Source organism: Thalassophryne amazonica, chromosome 11 (assembly GCF_902500255.1).
Source record: "Thalassophryne amazonica chromosome 11, fThaAma1.1, whole genome shotgun sequence".
NCBI lineage: Eukaryota > Metazoa > Chordata > Actinopteri > Batrachoidiformes > Batrachoididae > Thalassophryne > Thalassophryne amazonica.
In genome coordinates this window covers 42,003,510-42,027,286 of record NC_047113.1, presented here as the reverse complement: position 1 = coordinate 42,027,286, position 23,777 = coordinate 42,003,510, and the positions used below count along the sequence as shown (strand labels likewise).

The window sequence follows — 23,777 nt, the reverse complement described above, 5'->3', positions numbered from 1 at the left end:
TTCTCTTGGTCTTTCGTTGATCCTTTGAGGTTGCGTGTTGATCACGCTGTCTTCCCTTGGTTCTTCCATCTCGGAGATAGATGATCTTAGGTGCTGTTGTTTGTCTCGTGCTCCCAACAGAGACACTTGATGCTCGTTGCTGAAGAAGGGTGATTAACAAGGGAGATGGCCATGGGAGTCTAATATCTAGTCCTCGCCACGCCCATTTCCAAGTGACAACTGTCACCTCCTTCATTTCAGGCGGTGGTCCCTGGGGTGTGTAGAAACACTGTGAAGATGCAGGATTCAATTCTCTACGTAGGTGCAAGATATCCTCATAGGCGTCCCAATATGCCGCTCCACTGTAGACATACTACGCCATCACAGAGTACAGAGGAGTCGATCTCCGAAATAGTCCTCTTCCCGACTTTATGCCGAGTCGTATCAGTATAGCCTTTGAGGGTTGCCAAAGCCCCACTAGTACTCTGGTTCGCCATCCACTTCTAATAGGCGGAACACTTCCGCCTTTTTCAATGTCAAGGTACTGTACTGTCATACATATTGGCAAAGTTTGGTTCTCAATCAAATAAAAAGTTGAACGTGCCTCTTGTTGTTGAAGTCTTTTAAACATATAGGGACTACTGGTCCAAATCTGGAAAGATCCAAGCCAAATATCCACATACATTCCTTGTAATGGATCAACATAATTAGGTCCCCACCTTATTTTAAATCTGTAGCCCCTTTTCTGTACATACACCACGTTCAAGATGCAGGGGTATAAGTCTGGACATCGGGGAATTGGGTAAAACTTCCATCCGACCCCAGGGCAATTCCAGTGTTGTCCAACTTTGTTCACGATAGCTTCTAAAGGAGTGTATATTCCAGGCTCTGCAAGGTCAGCAGCTCTTTTATATGAGTCATTATCTACAAAATATCCTCCTGTTCCCAACAACCATCCTTTTTCTTTGTAATCCTTTTGTGGCCAGCTTAAACATATTTTCTTGTAGGGTAATTCCAAGTATGGTGTAAGTCCTCCCGGCCCGGAGCGTAGACTATTTACATTATTTTCATCCAGTTTGAAGGTCCGCAGCATGATTCAGAGTGAGTTGTTACTCCGCCATCGGTCTCCTTCTCTTTCTGCCAAGGTGCACCACCATAGGGAACAGTTGTTGTCTCTTAGAGAGATGAGTGTAGATGGGAGATGGGTGCTTAAGTTCTGAATCCATTCCTTTCCACATCGTAACAATCATTCTGTCAGGTTTAGGGAGGGGTCCCTCCGGGATCCTCTGTACTCGATGTGGGTGTACATAGTCCCATAGATCTTGCCAATGCTGCCAAAACCGGTATCCGGAATATCTGGTTTGTGATAGGGCTAGATAAAGGGGAACTATAGGCTTGTCTTCTTGATCCTTAGGCTCAATTTGAAGCTGAATCTTCCTTGCCTGACTACAGTTCCAGACTTCTCTTTTGTACAGGTAGCAGAAGTTTTGATTTTCAAAAATTGGTGGTATGGTTGGGGGTAGGCAGGTCATACAGGCCAGGGGTTGATCGATAACTCTTAAATTTAATATCTGGTTATCTAATACGGGATATCTTGGGTCTTGCAGTCGTTTGTGCAATTGACGTTGCATGTTGGGGCTTGTCGTCCAGATCAAGCACTGGTTAAGGTATATTTCAACATAGATTCCTTGGAGTGGCTCAACGTAATTAATCCCCTATCTCAATGTGAATCTTAGGTCTTTGAGTTGTAGGTAAATCACATTTAATATCCATGGGTAGGTATCTGGACATCTTGGAACCGATTGGGGCATTCTTCGGCGTCCTTTCATGTACCAATGCCGCAGACTTGCATCACTCAGCACTCGTTCAGCGAGTAATTTTTGTCCTGTTGTCTCTGTTAATTAGGCATCTCTTTTATATTCATAATTTGAGACATAATATCCTTTAGATGCTAGTTCCCAATCTTCTTCCTCAAAATCTTTTTCTGGCCAATTTAAGTATAGTTTCTCAGCACCGGGGACATCTTGTATGTAGGGTCCAAATCTTCCTCGATTATTAATAATGGGTACTCTATATACATTTGGTCCTTGCGACATTTTGCAAACCACCGCTTCTTTTTACTTCTTCTTTGTCCCGCGGAAAATGGAGGGAAACATCCAGCGACTCTGAGACTTTCTTGATTTTTCCTCACCTTGAGTCGGTTGGTCTAACGACTGCTGCTGTTCCTCCAGGAGGTCAGCGTGTGCTCCGACAGAATAAACCCCCACATAGGGAACCAACACCATCAGCACTGTGAGCTGCACCTTAATTGTTTGGTCCGGCCTACTAGGAGTGTCCGCTCTGCTAGCCACTCCCCCCCAGATTGTATCCTCCTTTTTCTCACCCATTCTTCGGGTGTCACATGGTACACGGCTGACTTTTTCTTTGGTTTTGCTGCTTTATTTCCCCAGGCGTCTAGTCCAGTGGTAAAATAATACAGGAGGGTTTCTCTGCCCCCTTTTTCTTGTGGCACCTCTTCTGCATCTTCCAGTAGAATTTCTGGGTTTTTTAGAACTTCCTCTATCAATTTTGCCCAAGTTGTCAATTCCCAAGGGCCGATCCATCCCTCTTCTTGGGCTTTTTGCTGTTGATCATCGGTCAGTCCACCCATCGTGTCTGTATATCCGGGTCGCTCCGGATCTCTATACACTCTGAACACCAGTGGAATTTGCACTGCATCTATTGGAGGGTCATAAGTTTGCCCATACTCTGGACCATGGGACCAATTTTGATGTATAGCTTCATGCAACAAAGACGGCTTTCGCTCACTACCTTCTGCAGCTTGATCACTTCCTCCTGCTCTAGTTGTGTCCAACATCAAATAGACACTTGGGGCCGTTGGACTCACGTCACCGCTGCCTTGATTCCCCTCTTCTTGATCAAGCACAGTTGTTGCTGCAGGATTAGCCCAACAGGTTTCATCGGTGTGAAAGGTCCTCAGAGGGTCTAAAAACCTTCTCACTTGCCATCCGTCTGCTTTTACCACATGCAGTAGTCTTCCCATATGAGTTCTTGCTTTACACACCAGGCAATACTCAATCTCACATCCATTCCAATAGCATGAACACACCTGCATATCCACATTGTCTCCACATATGTCCCACTGGGTATAAAAGACCATTCTTGGCAAGTGGGTTAGTCGGCATAACCCACATACAAGTGCATCCAAAACCTTCACCGGCTTGTGAAGTAATTGCTTGAATTCATTTTTTGCCCCATTTGGAATTGGGGGTTTTCTAACCCCAGGTCCCGACCATTGGACCGTCAGCGGGACTTCTTCGCAGCAAACCACACAGTGATTCTCAACTTTTTCCATTGTAATAACTCCTTTTCATTAGATAAAAATCCTTTCTTTGCATGATATAGTATCCTCAGGGCTCTGCCTGCCCAGAGGCCATCTCTTGTTCTTCTTAAGGCAACCACCCCATTGACAGTGGCCATTCTGACAAAGGGTGGAAGATCTTGGGTGTTTTTGGTCATATTTAGCTCCTGGTTTTGTCTAGTTAGGAGTTGGCTTCAGCTGCTCCACTCCTTGGATTCCCTTCCTCTTCAACTCTACTGTGTTACTGTCCAGTATCTTCACTACTGTATCTGTGGTCTCATACTTAGGTTTAACAGCAGTGTTGGTTGGGTGATCTCGAGCTCTCACCCACACCTTCTGTCCAACCTTAAATGGGATCTTTGGTTCTGGTTCTCTGTCCCTTTTAGTCTGACTCCGCCCCACTTCCGGTGTCGAAAATGGGCGTTGGTTCAGCTCTTGCGAAGGGGTGGGCCTGCCGGCACGATGGCGGTCATTCAGGGCCTGTCCAATTTCCAGGGCCTTAGTATTCCATTCCTTCATGTTAGCATTTTTTCCAATCCAGTTTTTCACCAGTCCAATAGCCCTTTCCACAACTCCATTTGCTTGTGGGGTGTATGGGGGCGAGTAAATTCTCATTACTCCATTTTTCTGGCACCACTGGTTGACTTGAGCATTACGGAAATGTGTCCCATTATCCGTTCTCAGCTCCTTAGGTATCCCCAGATTTGAACACACTTGATCCAACATGCTGATCACACTGCTGCCGTTGGCTTTTCTCACAGGCTTAACAGTCACATAGCCTGACATAGAGTCCACAAGCACCAACAGATACTTTTCTCCTTTCTTACCGGTCACCCCCATGGGCCCGGCAACATCCATGCATACTGATCCCCATGGAACAGTACTCTTTATGGTGAAACCATCCACCCTTTGTCCTCGTCGTCCTGCATTGTATCGACCACATACTTCACAGTCTTTGAGGACTCGGCAGACTTGGTTTCTCGGAATCCAAAGTTGCAGATTCTCCAGCTCCTTCCGTGCGGGAATGATGCCTGCATGGCCAAGCGCTTCATGTACGGCCAGCACCACTTCTTTCACGGACTCTTTTGGAACTACCCTTCCCTTGGGTGTCTGTTCCCACTTCTCGATCCCGACAACGATGACTTTTCTCAGCTGCACATAGCGGTCCACTTCTTCGTTCCCGCTCCAGTGTGCTCCTTCTTTTACATGGGCCTTCTGATGTACCACATCTAAGTCCATTGTTAGCCTCAACTCGGCTATTTTCCTCCACAAATCCATATGAGCTACAGGCTTCCCTTTAGCTCCCTCGAATCCATTTTCTTCCCAAATGGATAAGTCCTCTTTCAGGGCTTGTGCGCAGTAATGACTGTCTGTAACCACTTTAGCCCTTTTTACTTTCCTCTTGTTTAACTCCAAGAGTCCTTCCAGTATTGCTGTAACTTCTCCAGCTTGGGCACTCCCTGGCGTTTGACCTTTCCGACGATATTTCTCCTTATCTTGATACTTCAGAATATAGCCCCAATAAGCTATATTGTCTGTACCCTTCTTCGACCCATCAGTGTACATAGTCCAGTCATATGGCTCCATAGGGAGTTGTCTCTCCTTCTGTAACTTTTTTGTCGCCGACTGTTTTGGCCCATTTTCCAGCTCAGGGTCTAGCAGGATGTCCTCCCACCTTCCCCATCTGGCATTTGTGGCTTTAGTACTCTCAATAGTTCCTTTCCTTAGGAACCGGTGGACTTGGCTTTGAGTGATAACTTTTATTCCCTGTCCTTGTGCAAGTTCTTTCAATGCACTCCAATATCTAGCCAGGACTGCCAGTTCTTTTTCTTCCGGTGGATATTTTCTCTCAATCGAAGACAGAGTATAGCTCCACAATGTTACCATACCCCCTCCTTCATTGCTCACTTTTACCACCGAATCCTCTTCTTCACAGCTTATTTCGGCTAGCAGACGAGTAGTCAGACTACGCGGCTCCAGCCTAACTGCGTCTTGAATGGCTTTCTTTAACTTTTCCAAGCAATCCTGATCTGTAGCTGTCCAAATCCATTGCTTTTGCTCTTGTCCATTAGGTTTCTTCTTGAGACGAGCATAAAGGGGCTTTGCGTATCTCTGATAGTGTGGAACGTGATCTCTCACATAGTTACACAATCCCAATATTTTCTGTAGGTCATTCTCAGATTGAGGTGGTTTAATCTGACTCAATTTTTCTTGGTATACTTCTGAGAGTCCCAGGTCTGATGATACCTGGAATCCCAAATAGTTAACCTTGAATTGTCCAAACTGACATTTCTTCAGGTTGAGCTTTAATCCAGCTTCTGTGAGCTTCTGTATCACCTTTTGCAGCCGCATGAGGTGTTCATTTTCATCATCATCTGCGATAAACACATCATCGATGTAGACTGTTACTCCCAGATCTTTCAATATTTCCATTACTGCTGCTTGGAACACATTTGGTGAATTTCTGTATCCCTGCGGGAGTCATTGCCACACATAACTTTTCCCTTTATGTGCGAAAGCTGTTTTCCCTTGTGACTGTTTTGCTAATCGCAGGGAAAAGAATCCATTTGCCAGATCAATGCATGATTTGTATTTCTTAATTTGGAGCATTTTCAGTGCTCCTTGGGGATTTATCAAACTCGCTCTATTGGCTATTGTTCGTCGATTGAGAGCCTTGAAGTTGATTACTGGTCTCCAGCCTCCTCCTGCCGACTCTGGCTTCTTAACTGCTTGGATGGGGCTGTTAGTGATCAGATTCAATTCCACTCAAATGATCCCCAAAGCTTCCAATTCTTTCACTATTTTATCCATTTCCTCAACCACTCCAGGGTTCAAGGGATATTGTCGCACCGGTGGATGTACTCCTCCTTCGATGACATGCATGTGTTTAGCCCCCAAATCTCCACAATCATTTTTAAATCGTGCTACTTTAGCTTTGGAGATAATTTCCCTCAATTTTTCTTTCCCTGCTTCAGAGAAATCACTTTCTTCAGTCTTTTCTTCTGTGACAGCTGGTACATCCACTTCTTTGTACCAGCTTACCGGACTATTTCCAATTGGAGTCATATCCATTCCTACAACTCTTGCTTGTAATTTTTTCACTCGTCGTCTTATTAGAGTTCGAAGCCTTTTGGGCCGATGCAATTCTCTCAAATCCTTGACTGTTATCAAATTAAAGGGGCCTTTTATCCAAACTACCCCTTTCCATATTCCAAATGGTCTTTTCTCCGTTGCTGCATTTGCATACTGGATCAATAGGTATCCTTTGGTCTCGAGGTTTCTGCGGGTCATGGACACCTCTGCTCCCGTGTCCACCAGGTACGGTTCTCCATCCACATCAGTGTAGATGTTGTCCCCTTCCCAGTAGGCATGGTCTAGCATGACCCGCGCCTCCGAAGCCATTACTTCTTTTGCCCTCCAGCTGCCGCTGTAGCTTGGCGGACGTCCTGGAGGGCTTTCCTTTGTTCTGGAGTTAATTTGTCGTACTCCTCTTTAGGGAGATAGCCACCACCACGAGGTGCAGGTGTAGGTCGCGATTGTGGTGGTGGAGGTGGTGGACCTCTCGGCCGAGAGCTCCATTGTCCAGCTGGAGGCCTTTGATTATTCCTCTGTGGTGTTTGATGTGACTGAGGAGGTGGTGGTTTAGGCACTGAATTTCTTTTCTCCACTCCCATCGGTTTTTGTCCTGATCTCGGTGTGCTCTCCTTCGTCCTCTTTTCTTTATAGAACTGCTGCTCCAGATCCCAGCTCTTTACCACCGCGTCCATCTGTGGGACTGTAGTGCCGTCTATGGGCATTTTCACAAAGGTTATCTCCCCTCTTCTTCCTTTAGTGACCTCTCTCAGTGCCCTAACATAGCGTTGTGGCAAAATCGTCTGTTTCAGCCCATGCCAAACTTGAACCAATGTTTGACCTTTGTCTAGTCCAGCTTTAGCTCGAGCAATATGGAATCTTCATCGTTGGGATCTTCCGACACTAACCTGGCATAATGGTTTCGTGCTGGCTCACCCCGACTGATGGGTTGACTGGTAACTTGGGCTAGCCACATAGATTTACCCTCCTCGCTGTTAGAAGCTCTGTCAATAAGGGGCCACACTTCTTTCCTTTAGGTCTTCATTTGGTTCTTTCTCTCTCACCAACATCTTTAATTTCTTGAATTCACGGAATTCCCTGCCGTCTGCTTGAATTTCAGCTTGAATTGCTGGCAGACTTTGCTCTCTAGATCCAGCAGGAAAGTTCTGATTTGGGAGGCTTGCTTGTAATCCTGACAATGGTGGAATTGTTTCTCCCTCATCATCCAGATTTTCTTCATTGGTTTCTCTCAACACTTGCTGTGACCCACATAAAGCTGCTGTTTTTAGTTTTTCTCAACATCACATCATGGGCAACGCCTAAATAGGCGACTCTGAAGTTATTTGTTAACTCTTTACAGGCAGTCAGTGTAGGATAGAAGGGCCACATTAGTATATTAGCCCACTCTCCAACAGTAGCTGTTACCTCAAGAGTTTTCTTTTCATCTTGTCGCTCTATCCACTCTTCTGGGATGTCATACCCAGTTTGTCCAACTTCTGGAGCATAGGTTTGTCGCTTATCTCGGGTCTCCACTGGGTTGACCCTGACATCTCTTGCAATTCTCTCTGAGGCTACACGCACATTATACACCCCAACTTCTTTCTTTCGTCCTCTGTAACGTCCAGTTCGTAGTTCTGGGCGTGAGACTTCTCTTTCTCCTACCACAGATAGCGGTTCATCCTCTTCTGAGTCTTGTGGATTGATCTCCTCTTCAGACTCTCTTTCCTGGTCCTCATCCATATCAGATTCATGGGGAGGACATGGGTCTTTTGGTTGTGGGTCCCCGTTTTGTTCTGACTTTCGGGGTGACCCGGTTGCTTCAGTATTTCCGACAGGTAGAGGAATGAATATAGGATCCTCTTCTCCGTTATCCGGTGGAGGAGCCTGGAAAGGCTCTCTCATCCGTGATTGGGAGCCTGTTGGGTGTATGATAGTCTGGAGCCCTCTTGCAACTTGTTTGAATGTTAGTCGTGGGGTTTTAATCCTTAATCGCTGCACTCCCACAGCATGTACTGATCTTTTCTCACTTGTCGCCATGGGAATGGGCTGCATCACTAACGGGGGACTAGTTGCCACTCCACTTGCTCCAACTGCACCCTTCTTTGGACCTGCTCTATTTGGTCCTAGGTTCACCGCTTCAAGTGCCCTTCTCCCTCGATCTTGCTCCTGCTCATTGCTAGTGACCACCACTATTTCTCTCATTGATCCCCATACTCCTGGGGTACGCATGTGTAGGTTCACGGCTGCCATGGCAACCTTTTCTGCCTCTTCCCATGTCATATGTCCAGATCGTAATCCGTCCACACATATCACTACCCGCCGATGCTGGCGTTCTTTGGCCAAATCAATAGCTGTTCCCAGAGTTTTCAACATTTTCTCTGTGTATTCAATTGAATTTTCTCTCCCTGGGTAGCTTTCAAAGGGCACATGTATGAGTGCATGATAATCCATTCGTGGTGCGCTTGTTATCACCATCGATTTTCTGTCCAGACTTCTCCCCTTTATGTTCTTAAGCTCTTCTTGGTATTCTTTGCCTGCCCGCTCCTTGAGCTTTGCTCGGAATTTTCGGTTGGCAATTTTCAGTCTGTGATTTGTGAAGACAATGAGACTATCTCCATCTATATCCCAAGGACTGCCAAAATAATGATATGCCCGTCTTCCATCTTGGGTCACCATTTTTTTGGTTCCTTCGGGCATAGGGTTTAAGTCCTCCATGTAGTCAGATTCAATGTATACATGGTGGGTTTTTGCTTTAGATTTTCTAAAGATCTCCTGAGAACGCCCTTCCTCTTTAATATGGTAACTCGGTCCGGCAACACATTCTTCAGCTTTAAGCTGTCCCAAGCTTCTGGGCCCACATTCCGGCGATTGATGGAATATCTGTCCAGATACTCCTTGAAGGCTTCTTCGTCTTTCATCCTGTTCAATCAGGCGATTTGGGCTTTTTATCCATCAGAATTTTTTCAGAAAAGAGACAGGCAGCTGGAAACCATTTGAAAAATTTATCTGGCTTTCGGTGAAAATTTTACGGGCTTCACAGAGAATAAGGAATGTTAACAAGAGATTTTGTCATGGAAAGCCGCGCGGAGGCTTAGCGCATCATGACCGATTCGCTGATGAAGCAAGACAAAGGAACACCTCCATTTCGGAGTGTTAAAAGACAAGTTGGGACATGCCTATCTCGGCTTTCAGTGCTTACCAGTCGAGTGAGTATTATGCCGCGTTCACACCGGGCGTGATCAGACGCTACAAATTCGCGTGGTTCGCCAGGCAATTGACGCGCCTCCTTCCAGTGTGTCGCTCTGCTTGGGTGGACTTTCGCTGCGAAAATTCGCCCCGGTGCATCATCAAATAGGAGGAGCTTCCATTCCACTCACCAGCTCCGGTTGTCAGTCAAGCTAACATGACGGACCTTGATCACACGGAGCGAGTTGCTGTTGAAAACTCCCAATACAGATAGTATCGTTATTTGCTGCAGGAGCTGTGTCTGGGTGACAGCCGCTTTCAGTGGTCCTTCCTACTCTGTGGGACCCAGTTTGAGGATCAACTGTCCCGTTCACACGCGCACATGTAAACAATTACAAAAAAAAAGAAACTCCGCTGCTTGCTGCAGCTTGCTCTTCCCCCAAAAAACTCTGTCATAATTGTGTTTAGAAACCAGTCACCATTTGTTTTATTATACATCTGTGTAGTTAATAAAATATTCTCTACAGACGATTCGCTCGCGCGCGCACGTAAAAAAAAGAAAAAAGAAACTCAGCTGTTTGCTGCCAGCTGCTCCTCGCTCTTTCCCCCAAAAAACTCTGTCATAATTGTGTTTAGAAGCCAGTCACCATTTGCTTTATTATATAGCTGTGTAGTTAATAAGTAAAATAATCTCAAGGACGATTCACGCGCGCGCACGTAAAATAAAAATAAAAAGAAACTCCGCTCCACGCTGCCGTGGTGCTGCTGCTCACTCCAAAAACTCTGTCATGATTGTGAAATAAAGGACAAAAGAGACATATAAGTCCTGCTCACAGGCTGCTACCAGATACAGGACATGTTCACATCTTCAGTCAAACTCCAGACATCTCCACGTCACTACATATTCAGTCCCTGATTGGTCATCGCGGCGCGATGAGACGAGACGAAAAAGTTCAGATTTTTGAACTGGGGAGGAGGGCAACGCGACGTGACGCAATATCACGCCACAAACGCGCAAAATGCTCAAAATCGCTTCACTCACGTCCATCGCATCGCGCTGCACGGTTTGGCGCCAAAACGTGTCCTTACATAGGGATTACATGGCAACCTGTGGCTGCAGTCGCTCGCATCACGCCCGGTGTGAACGCAGCATAAGAGAAATTGTGGAGAGCTGGGCATGTCCCAACTTGTCTTTTAACACTCCAAAACGGAGGTGTTCCTTTGTCTCGCTTCATCAGCGAATCGGTCGTGACGCGCGAAGCCTCCGTGCAGCTTTTCATGACAAAATCTCTTGTTAAAAGTGAAATCTGCCAGAAAATGGCTGATGTCCAGCTCTTGTGATAACCAGAGAAATTGCACATGATGGTCCCGGCTCCACACAGCCATCCGTTTAGAAATGATGGGGTGGTTTCTGCCTCTCGATGGCGGCTCGGAGCGCGGCGCACCGAGCGCCATTGTGGGCCGTCCTTAAAGCTGTAGTAACACTCCTTATTCTCTGTGAAGCCCATAAAATTTTCACCGAAAGCCAGATAAATTTTTCAAATGTCTTCCAGCTGCCTGTCTCTAACAGTTTCTGAAAAAATTGTGATGGAAAAAAAGCCCAAATCATTCCGCCATTTCCTCACAATGAAACAACGACGAGAGGGGTGGAGCAGTGCTCACTCAAAGCCTGCCCACAGGCGAATGACGCAACCGACAGGCGTGGAAAAACTCACGCATGTGCACGAAGGTTCAAGCTTGGCTGACGTAAAAACATATGAATCAAATCCATATAGTTTTTGAAAAAAATAAAAAGGTACGATACTTTTTGGACAGACCTCGTACATAATAGAGTTATTCAGAGTTGTCGCCTGCTGAAAACCTTTGCAGTGATTCCAGCCAATTTTTTACGACATGCAGATAAGAAAGTTTGCAGCAGATCTTGCAAAACAATTCTGTGTTGCATCAGTACCCACTATGCCCCAGTATAAGGAATGCTGAGTAGCCCTCAACGCAACAACTATCATAGACCACACTCGCCGACTCTGACTCTGCAGCTGGAGGCAGGACTTCAAAGCCAGCCATGTTCCGAGTAGTAGTGGTAGAAATTGTTCAAAGGAATGCAGTCTGTTTATATTGACTTTGCAACAATTACCCGAGCATATGTGTGTGTAATTAGATAAGGCAGCCAGTTGTTCCTCTAATGCAGCAAATCAAATTAACTAAAGATGCCACATTGATTTCTTTGTGTTCCCTAAATTATTCATCTTCACTTGCACAGAACCAGCCTGCCAGCCGTCTTGGAGCTTCTCTTAGTCCTCTGCATCTCCTGCTCCCTTTCTCCCCTGTGCACAATGATTGTTTTGTGCGATCCATGCAAGTACCTTTTAGATATTTTTCACCCTCACAATTCAGCAAATTGACCCCCCCTGAGAAGAGAGCATTTGCACTGATTAGGAAATGCGCGGAATTCCCATTAACGGAGATTGCTCTGCCCTCCATCACAAGCTGTCACAGTGCGTAATGCATGAGGGAAAAGAAGGACAAAATGGGCTCACAATTCCGTGTGTGCACATGAACAAGACGGCTGCAAGAATTCACAGAGCACGCAGGCTGCAGACAGCCACGTCTCAGCCACGTCTCGGCCTGCTCCGCTGACGTCCTGTTCTCTGGCATGTTGCGCACAAGGGGATCAATATGACCTTACCTCCACCGCCCGCTCCTGTGAAACTTAATTACTGATATTCAGCTACAAAGTCATCATAGTCTGGCTGTCAATATTCATCGGGGATCATTACAGGCCTAATAAAAGAGGTTATTTACGGTCTGCTCTGCTGACACCAGCCCAAGTCCAGGGATTCAGCTCCAGCCATCTCAATTTGCTTTACCTCTCTGTCTCTTTCTCTCTCCTTCTCTGTTTCTCACCTCTCCCTGAAGCACTGACCTGAAAGAAAAAATTGACAGCAGAGAAACGAACAGCGTAGGACGGAGGCTGAATTCTTCTGGCTTGGTTGTTAATTCTCTTACCTGTGTTTGGACATTTTCAGCCACCGGAAAAAAAAAAAGCCTGCAGCAGCCACATCCCTAAATCCCCAACTAAATTTGAACTTTGCTTGCGACTGACATCATAATCAGAGCCACAAAGGGATATATCGTGACAATTACAGGGGTAAAAATTGTGTAGATCCGCACGTACTTGCATCAGGGTTTTGACTTTTGAGCTGTGGTGCCGGTTATTGTGTTTTCGAGGATGCAGGTTCTTCCGTAGGTGGTCATTTGAACAACAGCACATTCTAATCAAGTACCGCTCTCGACCTTGTACAGCCTCAAAATGACAAGGGACTATGTTGTTGCTGGAGAAGTGGACAACTTAATCAATACCTAGCTGGAACTGATCATCCTCTGAATGTTAAGATGGTGAAAAGTTAAACAGCGAAACCCTGTCGATTCAAACTGGTACTGCACGCACACTCCCGTCATGCTTTCATTTCTCTCACACAAGCAGCTCTGCAGTCGCCTCTTAGTGTCTTGATTAATACAGACCACTTTACATCAGTACACTGGATGCCAGGGCACACTGTGCCGCCTTCCCCAAGCAATTAGCGGAGGGACTCCTCCAGTGTTGGATTATCAGCAACAAGGTGCCTCCTGACGCGAGTCCTACAGCCCATTGATTTATTCATACGTCTTCTTTAAAAGCCTCTGCTCTGTTTTTTAGTGTGCATGGGCTGCACCAGGAACTGAATTAAGAGCAACATCTGGGGAGAAAAGACAAAAGGATGAGACAGACAGGCACTTTATGTCCACAGATGAACGGAGCTGAAGAGTGTGTATCTTGGCAACTGCAGTTATAGAAATATTCATGGATGTTGAAGAAAACTATATATACGAGGTCTATTAGAAAAGTATCCGACCTTATTATTTTTTTCAAAAAACCATATGGATTTGAATCACGTGTGATTACGTCAGACATGCTTGAACCCTCGTGGGCATGCGAGAGTTTTTCACAGCCTGTTGGTTACGTCATTAGCCTGTGGGCAGTCTTTGAGTGAGGAGTCGCCCACCCTCTCGTCGATTTTTTCTTTGTTTAGGAATGGCTCAGAGACTGCTGCTTTGTTTGATCAAAATTTTTTCAAAACTGTAAGGCACAACTGAGTGGACACCATTCGAAAATTCAGCTGGTTTTCAGTAAACATTTTAAACGGCTGATGAGAGATTTTGGTCTGGTAGTGTCGCCGTAAGGACGGCCCACGGTGCCTGACGGTGATCTGCGCTTCGAGGCGGCAGCATCTCGCCGTTTCAAGTTGAAAACGTCCACATTTCAGGCTCTGTTTGACCCAGTAAGTTGTCAGAGAACAGAGAACTTTCAGAAGAAGTCGGCATTGTTATATGGCTGGGGGGCCTGGCTGCCTTTTTGTTTCTGTCCTTTGTTTCTCCTTCCAGGTGGCTTGCATTTGGGACTGACTGGATGTGTTGGCTGAGGTTATCAGGACCTCACCCTGATCACCTGCGGCTCGTCAGGACTCACAGCTGAGGTGCATCTATATGGATTGGAACATGGTGGCATTTAAGACTGGCATTTAAGACAGTGTGTATTTGCCAGAGACTCAACCTTGTGACCAGCCGGGTGAGATCATCGTCTCGGGAGCCATCTCATCATCAGTGGATGCAGAGAACGTCCAGGGTTTTGATGCACGGTCTGTGAAAGAGGAGGGGGTGAGGTCTCACGCTCATCAGCACACTTCCTGAGGTACGTTAGGTTTTGTGACTAACATTTATACAGTCAGTAAATGTGGTGTCCCTCACACCTTTTTTATATTGAGCTGTATGTTAGTCATGTATCGGCTTCCATGCAGTGGAGTTTTGTGAACTGGACGTTCCATGCCTGCAGGTTGGGAAGCTGATAGTAATCAAGCCAGGAAGTGTTTGCTGGTTGTTGTACCCTTTAACTGTTCTTTCTGTGTGTAGAGTGTGGACTCACATAATGGTTCCTTCTTTCACAGACTCGGTTTGTTGCGGCCACCTGGGGGGTGTCGGCGGGGTCCTTGGGTCCGAACAGCTTCTGGCTCCGGACCGTTACGCTGCTGGGAGCGCACCGTATCACCACCACGCCAGACCGCACATTCTTTTATTTTTGTATCACTGTTATGTATTAAATTCAGTTAGCCTTTGTACCGTGCTCTGCTTATTCATACTGGGTCCTTCAAACGCTGGTCATGGTTCTCCGAGCTGCGTCCGACACATAACAGGCATGAGGAGTTTTATTCGGACATTCATTGTTAACGGACATTTTGTAATGAAAGAACGTGCGGGCAGAGTCGCATGTCGGGCCAGACCCGACCGCGGGGGGTCGTGACAGGAAAAACACCTCCGTTGGAAACCTTAACGGGCAAGTTGGAACATGCCCAAGCTGTTAAACAGTTTCTCAGTTACTCACTTGTTGAAAGCCATCAAAAGCCGCCTGAATTTTACAAATGGTTTTCAACACGGAGGTGTTTTTCCTGTCGCGGTGCACACAGATTCGCCGAGTCGTCACGGAAACGAGCTCGGCGAATTTGCGCGCACGTCTTTCATTAAAAAATGTCCTTAAACAGTGGAATGTCCGCATAAAGTCCTCATGCCGGCCTCTTCTGAATCTTCTCTGTTCTCTCACGGACGTCCTGGGTGAATTAAGCCTTAAATTAGGATGTTTTCAGGTGGAAACAGGCCGACGACGGCGCCTGGAAGCGCTGCACAAGTCCGCTCCGTGGGAAGTCCTTACACCGACAGAAACACCCCATAATCTCTCATCAGCCGTTAAACTTTTCACCAAAAACCAGCTTAATTTCTCGAATAGTGTCCACTCGGATATCCCTCACAGGTACAGAAAAAATGTTGATAAAGCAACGCGCGCTGTCTTCGAGCAGCGTGTGAAACAAAGGAATTCAGCCGAGAGGGCGGGACCACATCTCACTCAAGGCCTGCCCACAGGGAAATGACGTCACCGACACGCATGAAAAAACTCACGCATGCGCACGAGGGTTCAAGCATGATTGGTGTAATCTCACGTCATTCAAATCCATATAGTTAAAAAAATAATAAAAGGGTTCGGTTTATTATCTAATAGACTAGCTGAGTTACCGTTCTACACACGGGTAATAGAGAAGAATTTTAGGCTTGTCATTGTATATTCATGTCACTTTATAGTAAGTATAGTAGTTGCATTGCACTGTGTGTATGTTGTCATCATTAATTTTCAACAGAGCAATTTGTTACATTCATGAGACTCAAGTGAATGTTGATATAAGGTGATAGTACAGTATGTCATATCACTGCAATGCTCCAACAGGTACATTTTAATTGAAAAAACTCATGCTTTAACTCACACGCGGTGCACACTGGCCTGTTTGATTATAAATAAAGTGCACCATAGCCAGCCGCTATGACGTAGTAAGTAAAGTGTGATGCTTGCTACCTGAGCTGAGTACCACGTGAACTATGAAAATAAGGGCTCCAGTGAGTGGGTAGTGATCTATATACAACACTGACCGTGTGTGTGTGGTGTGTGTGTGTGTGTTTCTGAGTGTGTGTGTGTGTGTGTGTGTGTGTGTGTGTGTGTGTTTGCCAGTCTCCCAGTTCCTGCCACTGAGAAACATCCCCACAGCATGATGCTACCACCACCATGCTTCACTGCAGGGATGGTACCTGGTTTCCTCCAAACATGATGCCTGGCATTCACGCCAGAGAGCTCAGTCTTTGTCTCATCAGACCATAGAATTTTGTTTCTCATGATCTGAGAGTCCTTCAAGTGATTTTTGGCAAACTCCAGGTGAGCTGCCATGTACCTTTTACAAATGAGTGGCTTCTGTCTGGCCACTGTACCATACAGGCCTGATTGGTGGATTGCTGCAGAGATGGTTGTCATTCTGGAAGGTTCTCCTCTCTCCACAGAGGAATGCTGGAGCACTGACAGAGTGATCATCAGGTTTCTAGGTCACCTCCCTGACTCGGGACCTTCTCCTCCGATTGTTTAGTTTCGATGGGCGGCCAGCTCCAGGAAGAGTCCTGATGGATCTGAATTTCTTCGATAATGAAAAAACATCCATTGGGACCTTCAAAGCAGTAAAATGTTTCTGTACCCTTCCCCAGATTTGTGCCTCAAGACAATCCTGTCTCAGTGGCATACAGACAATTCCTTTGACTTCATGCTTGGTTTGTGCTCTGACATGCACTGGCAACTGTGGGACCTTATATGTAGACAGGTGGTGTGCCTTTCCAAATCATGGCCAATCAACAGAATTCATCCCAGCTGGACTCCAATTAAGCTGTAGAAACATCTTTTTTTGGGGATGCTCCTTTTATACCCAATCATGACACTCACCTGTTTCCAATTAGGTGTATTTTAGCATTCATCAACTTTCCCAGCTTTTGTTGCCCTGTCCCAACTTTTTGAACGTGTTGCAGGCATCCATTTCAAAATGTGCAAATATTTGCACAAAAACAAAAAAGTTTATCAGTTTGACCTTAAATATCTTGTCTTTGTGGTGTATTCAGTTGAATAATCATTGTATTCTGGTTTTATTTACAGTTTTACACAATGTCCACAATTCAATGGAATTGGGGTTGTAGGTAGTAACAGAACAGTTACCTGGATGAACTACTTTGTCCACAGTGTGGAAATTGGACTTACACTATGCTGTCTCATGAGGCCGCTGGAGCCTGGTACTGAAAAGACACGACTGATATGCGTGAATATGGAAGTGTCATCCAAGGGGCTGTGGCATTGTACAAATGTACATTAGTAAGTATTTTGAGCCATTTTTAAAAATGGCTGCCATTGCAAATTTTAAATATTCACAGCATGCGTTGAGATGTGCATTTATGTCATTGGTAAACATCCAGGACAAAGGACAGGTAAAAATGGCAGCGGCGCAGGTATGTGCAAATTGTGTTCCTGCTACAGCACTCCCTCGCTTACTTCTACTACAGACTACAGTAATTGTTGGGTAGTAGGTTCCGAACTAATGTTAGTAGGTACAGCACTGAGTATTCTGTTGCACAGAAGGGGTGTAGCAAGCACCAGCTCCTTTTTATTTAAAGCAACAGGCACACAAACAGGGTGTTCCTTAGAGAACTGAAAATGTTTCTTTTAGGGTGCATTACTGAAACTCAAGTAGTTCTACATGTTTTTGTATCTGTTGTTATTGTGTTGACGTGTCTGTTTTGATGCTTGTGTCCTGTTTGACTTGTTGAAATGTTGTATCATATGTTCTTAACACAATCTTGCATCTGTGTTCTCCTTATCTGCAGGGATCCAACAAAACCAGTTCCTCAAGACACCAAGTTCATCACACAAAGGCCAATCGCTTTGAAGAGGTCGCCTGGTCCAAGTACAACCCCCAGGACCAGCTGTACTTACACATTGGCCTGAAACCACGTGTGCGTGACCACTACCGCGCCACCAAAGTGGCCTTCTGGAAACACCTAGTACCGCACTTGTACAACCTTCATGACATGTTCCATTACACATCCACCACCACCAAAGTGCCCCCACCAGAGACCACCCATAACACCCTGTCCACCAAGAGGCCCAACGGGAAAACTTCCTGGCCTTTCAACACCAAACGGCCTCCCATGTCTCCGGCCTACAACAGTGAAGACAAAGACTCCTGGAGTGATGATGAGGAGAGGGGACCATTGGTGGTGGAGAACCCACGAGATTACTCCACAGAGCTCAGCGTCACGATCGCTGTAGGAGCCGCTACTGTTTCTCAATGTGCTGGCCTTCGCCGCTCTGTACTACCGCAAGGATAAGCGGCGGCAGGACTCCACTCATGGGCAGCCCAGCCCGCAGCGCCAGTCTGCTTCCAATGACATTGGCCACCATGCCCCCGAGGAGGAGATCATGTCGCTGCAGATGAACCAGACGCACCACGAGTGCGAAGCAGGGAACAGCAACGAGGGGGCATTGCGCTTGGCCTCGCTGCCAGACTACACGCTCACTCTACGGCGCTCTCCTGACGACATTCCTCTCATGACGCCCAACACCATTACCATGATCCCCAATTCTCTGGTGGGCATGCCCAACCTGCACCCCTACAACACCTTCACAACCGGCTTCAACTCCACCGGTCTGCCGCACTCCCACTCAACTACCCGCGTATAGCTTTAAGGACGCCGGGGGGCAGTCGCCAACACAGGAGGAGGTGTGGAGGAGGAGCAGAAGAATTAAAAGAACAGAGGAGAGGATTGTGTTTATAAATACCATTTGCAGGAGTAGGATTAAAACGTGAAGAGATTTAACTCATCTTTACTACAACGAGAGTTTCTGAGCGCTCTCTGTGGATGTCAAGTTGTGCAGAGCTGCCAAAATCAAACTACTTCCCTTCTCCCAAGCCGGAGAGGCGGGGTCTTTCTGCAGTTTTTTTTTTTTTTTCCTTTTTTTTTCTAAATAATCATTTTCAAAGCCTTTTTAAACAGACTGAGGAGTTATAAACACTTTGTCTCTCTTGAATTCAGAACAGAAACAAAAAGATGTGCTTTTTATTTCCCATCCCTCCTCCTGCAGGAGACACATCGAAAACAATGGCCTCGACGTCAGTGTTTGCGAATTATTTTTAATTGCTTATTTTATTTTATTTTACGTTTTGATGCCTTACAAATTCTTACCCTTTTTTCTTATTTTTTTGTCATTACTCTATTCCCTGAGACTATTCCAAGCAGAGTGTGTTAGAGACTCAAAAAAATGACAGACTGAAACCAGGATGGGAACCTAGAGGATATGCAGATGTAGAGATTTTAAACCCTTTTGGGGAGCTCTTTTTTTCATCTTCTTCTTCTTCTTCTTCTTTTCTTCATGTTGCATACCAATGCAACAACCACATACAGTCAATTGAAATGATTTGTCTGGGACAGCACTCGCTGGGAAGGCAGAGATAAAATATGTTACTGTGTTTGTTAAGAGGAGAAAAGTGCATCTTTTACAGCCAATTTATCTGTGAAGCTATCTGATATCTCCACGAAGTGTGCACGTACACATGCTGCTTTGAGCACCTGTGCGTTTGCGTGCATGTGAAAAGGTTTTTTTTTTGTTGTGTTGCGAGTGTGGTTAAAAAGATGAAGAAAAGGAAGAGACGTGCAAGGCTTGCAAAATCGGTGAGCGAGCGAGCGTGTGTGAGTGTGTGGCGCGCATATGTGTGTGTGTGTGTGTCCTTGCACCTGTTTTTCATTTGTAGGCTGTACAATGTGCTGGTTTTGTGGACGGGGTGGGGCTGAGTACTTTCTCACGTTGTTGATTTTTGATCATCACCAGTACTGTTTCTGCTGCGTCCTCTGGGTTCTTTGCAAAATAGCACTTTTTTTTTTTTTTTTTCCAAAGTTACATATGTCTAATTTTGCTTAAAGACAACAAAATAATTATTTTATGTGTAAGAAGAAAAAAAAAAGAAGATAAATATTCAGCTGAACTAACTGACATGATTCCATTGAATTTGTAAGAGTTACTCTTCAAAAGCAGACAGTGGCCTGTTTGCACTGAATAATCTTACATCAGTGCACACGTGTATTCTTTGAAATAAAAAATACATACATACACACACACATATGGGCATACATACATATGTGTATAGGGCTTCTAGGAGATATCCCACTTATAAAATAAGTCAAAGTGGTGACATAAATCTTTTTTTAATGTATTGTTTTAGAGACACCCACAACCACTGGTGATATCTTTGTATGAGCTCTATGTATATTTATATAAATATTTATTTATGTATACCAGATGCATACATTCTGATTGTGCCATGTGCCAAATTAAAACTGTAAAAAACAACATAAAGTTTCACTAAACTTTTTTTTTCTTCTCTCTGATCAAGGCCTTTCGCTCTTTTTAGACTTTGTTAGAAAAGAAATATTCTTGCACATCCCCCCGGGGTCCGACCTTCGTGTCTCCACGGGTATTACCCAGCAGGGCTGCACAAAGGCTGTTCAAGCTGGTGGCGAGGAGATTCGTCTAGCCGCTCACTGCCTCCATCCGGACGTCCACCCCGCTGACGCTGATCTCGCACCCCGGTCGAATAGCCTTCTCTGGAACCAGGATACGAACCGGCCACGCCCGTTAACGGCAGCTCTCCTCTTATGGATCAGGGCTCTTGGAATGTTGCTAGATTTTGAATTTAGTGACTCGTACAGCGAGTCCCCAGGATGTGTTATTTTCATTAAAAACCAGACTAACCTTTTAGAGCACTTTTTGATGTTGTACACCCAATAATGAACTTTTACACCTTAAGAAGCATCAATAATCCAATGTCCGAGCCTTAACACTTTAACTGCATGCTTGGAAATTTATTGCAGGTTTCGCAAGTGCCGACAACATAATCAAAATAGGTTATATGATGATAATTTCACAACAGTAATTCAAGTATAATTAGAATAATGATTGGCAGAGATTTTTGTCTTTGATTCAATAATACTGTCTGATCTTACTTTACTGGACTGCATTGACTTCTTAACAATTTTTCTAGGAGTGAGGGAAGGAGGTTTTTGAGGTTAAAGTCCCCAGCTCGATGAACTTGATTTCCTCTTCATCAGCTATCAGTCATTAGCTGACCACGATCCTTGTGTGATGTTGTAATCCTTCAGGAAATTAATCCACATAAGAGTTTATTCCTTCTTCAATCAACCAAAAGTTGATCTAATCCATTCTGGTATGCTGTGATATTCCTTGAGAGAGAAAACGTTGAACCTTCCTCACTCAGACTTAAGGCCAGTGATTATTCTCCAATGCTCTGCTACTCCGTGACTGGACGGCCTGAGTGGGAGTTGAAAACTCTCTCAAATGATCTCTTATGGCTCCAATCCTCTCACTCCACGATTCCATTGCTGCTCACAAGATGGTCAAGTCTTGTGATCTCCTCGTAGCAGGGGAGAAGTGGCAACAGCACCTCTCCCTGGAAGAACCCCGTTTCCTGGTGTTTCACAGTTTATATATGTGCTTGACTCTTTGTTGTCCTCAGATGATCTTGGTTACCATGGGGGCACTGGTGACTCAAAACCTCCTCCCTTCTCCTTCCCTTACTGGAAGCCATATGCGGCCCTTTTGCCAGTAACTTATTTCTCAAGTTCCTCTTTTCTGTTAACACTTCAGCTTTTCTGAGATCATTTTTTAAATCATTTCTTTAGAATCACATCAACATATTCAGTCATTTCATTACAACTCTCTTTCACATAAAACAATTCATATGATCATATACAAACATTTTCATTCCTTATTATTCATTTCATATTTTACCACATCTTAATCATTTGATCAGTTGTTTATCATCAGCTTTTCTTGCCTCGTTGCAACATCACTTCACTTCCTCTTCTCTCTGACTGCACTCTTTATGAAAAACAACTCATATAATCATTCATTTCACTTATTTGTAACATACTTTTTCTAATCAACTCTTAATTTTTAACACATTAATACTTCATTAATCATACTTGTTATGTTAGAATCATCTTTAGACATATTCCATCGTCTTCACCACTGAGTTCATTCCATGGGCCTCCCCATCTGCAATGGAAAAGTCCGGTATGACCTCACTTACTCCGGGAAAGTACCAAACACTGTCCAGTTTAATCCAACAGCATGTATATTAATCCCATGGCACGTATTATATTCCAGATGAAAACAAGCTGAAAGCAAGCTTAAAGTCATCTTTCCTGACACCCCCCCATGACTTGAAGCTCTGCCGATCTCTCTATACCTCCATAAAAACATCCTCGTCGTCGTCGACAGGGTGAAGGGTGAGCACTTCTTTCTCATCCACCATCGGAGACAGAACAGGAGAGCTGGAGTTGAACGACACTCATCCAACACCACGTACTCCTCTCCGCCCATCTGTAGATTGCTGTCGCCATCAGAAGGTTGCTCTTCCAGTAGCGGTGATTGTGATGGTAATCCCTGGAGACGAAGTTGCCTCATATTCCTGAGATGATAATCCATCCGGGAACGATGGTGCGCATGGTGAAGTGGGGGTGAAGGGTGTATAACATGGTGTAACTGCTGTAGATGGCCGTGGTGATGTATCCTTCGGTTGAGGTGAAGCTTCAGCGTGAATATCCAGGCTCGGCCTGTTGAAGGTGTTCATCCAGAAACACCTGCGTGAGGGCCTCCAAACACCAGTTCATATCCTCGGTCTGCACTCCAACCTCCGCAGTGTGCTGTGGAGATGAACGGGGAACTGGTGGTAATGAAGGACCAATGGCCACGATCCGGCCATCGGCAAGATGAGCTGTGGAGAATCTTATTCCCGTAGGGTACATCCACATTTTGGTAAACACGGGGCAATACATATATCCTTCTGGAGACACTATAGTGTCAGATCGTATTTGATCACTCAAGAGAGAATGCCAGATCATGTCTGCCTTGATCTCAATTTTTAAGTAAGCTTCTGTTGGTAGCTGGGGTAGAAAAGATGTATCCTTCCGTCCCAATATTCCTCGTGTCACTTGAACAGCGAAGTTGTTGCTATAACACGTTGGGCACCACAGAGTCGGTGTTATCTCCCAGAAGTAGAGCGCTTGTTCCAGGTGGCTTGACAATGAATAAATCTTATATCCCCCTATAGTGTAAGAGGAAATATTAGTCTTTTAACTATTATATTGCAAGCAGCAAAAGAGTTCGTCGGGATCATTCAGATGCACGCCAGAGCCGCCTCATGATCACCGTAGGAGTGGGACTGTGATGACGTTACCATTCCCGCTGTAGCTGAAGCAGCTGCACGCGGGAAGCAAGCATCATAGGTCGTAAACCATAACAGCAGGAGTAGTTGACTAACCATGGACAGCCAGTATAAAGCTGATAATATTCCCCATCCTAAGGCCCAATTATGATAAGTCCAAGTTTGTAGAGCCAGGGTTTCTTGCGTTGTACGGCTCCAGTTAACGTAGCTATGTATGCCAATAGGGTCAGGGCCATCACAGCTTCACACACAATGTCAGCTATCACTGCCGGGCGTAAAGATTGCTGTCATATCTATCACCATCCAAATTGTAATTGATGTGTACTGCCATATTCCCCAACAGTCAAACTGGAGAGTAAAGCGACCGAGGACATGAGTGATGAATAAAGACAACCCTAAATCACTCTGACCGTAGTGCAGATTGATGATCGCCAATCTGACACATCCATGTAGTAGCGTTACTATTCGCAGTGGTTGTCGTAAGTCCCAACGGC

General features: G+C 45.3%; 1 protein-coding gene across 1 annotated transcript in view; it reads left to right on the top strand.

The window, feature by feature from the left end:
• nlgn3a (neuroligin 3a) overlaps positions 1–18,803 on the top strand; it is a 593,492-nt gene extending 574,689 nt beyond the window's left edge. Inside the window, 3 exon segments of the mRNA XM_034181354.1 lie at positions 17,867–17,901; positions 17,904–18,315; positions 18,317–18,803. Coding sequence (XP_034037245.1) covers positions 17,867–17,901; positions 17,904–18,315; positions 18,317–18,722 — 853 coding nt within the window. The 3' untranslated portion in view covers positions 18,723–18,803.
• Positions 18,804–23,777: the final 4,974 nt, after the last annotated feature.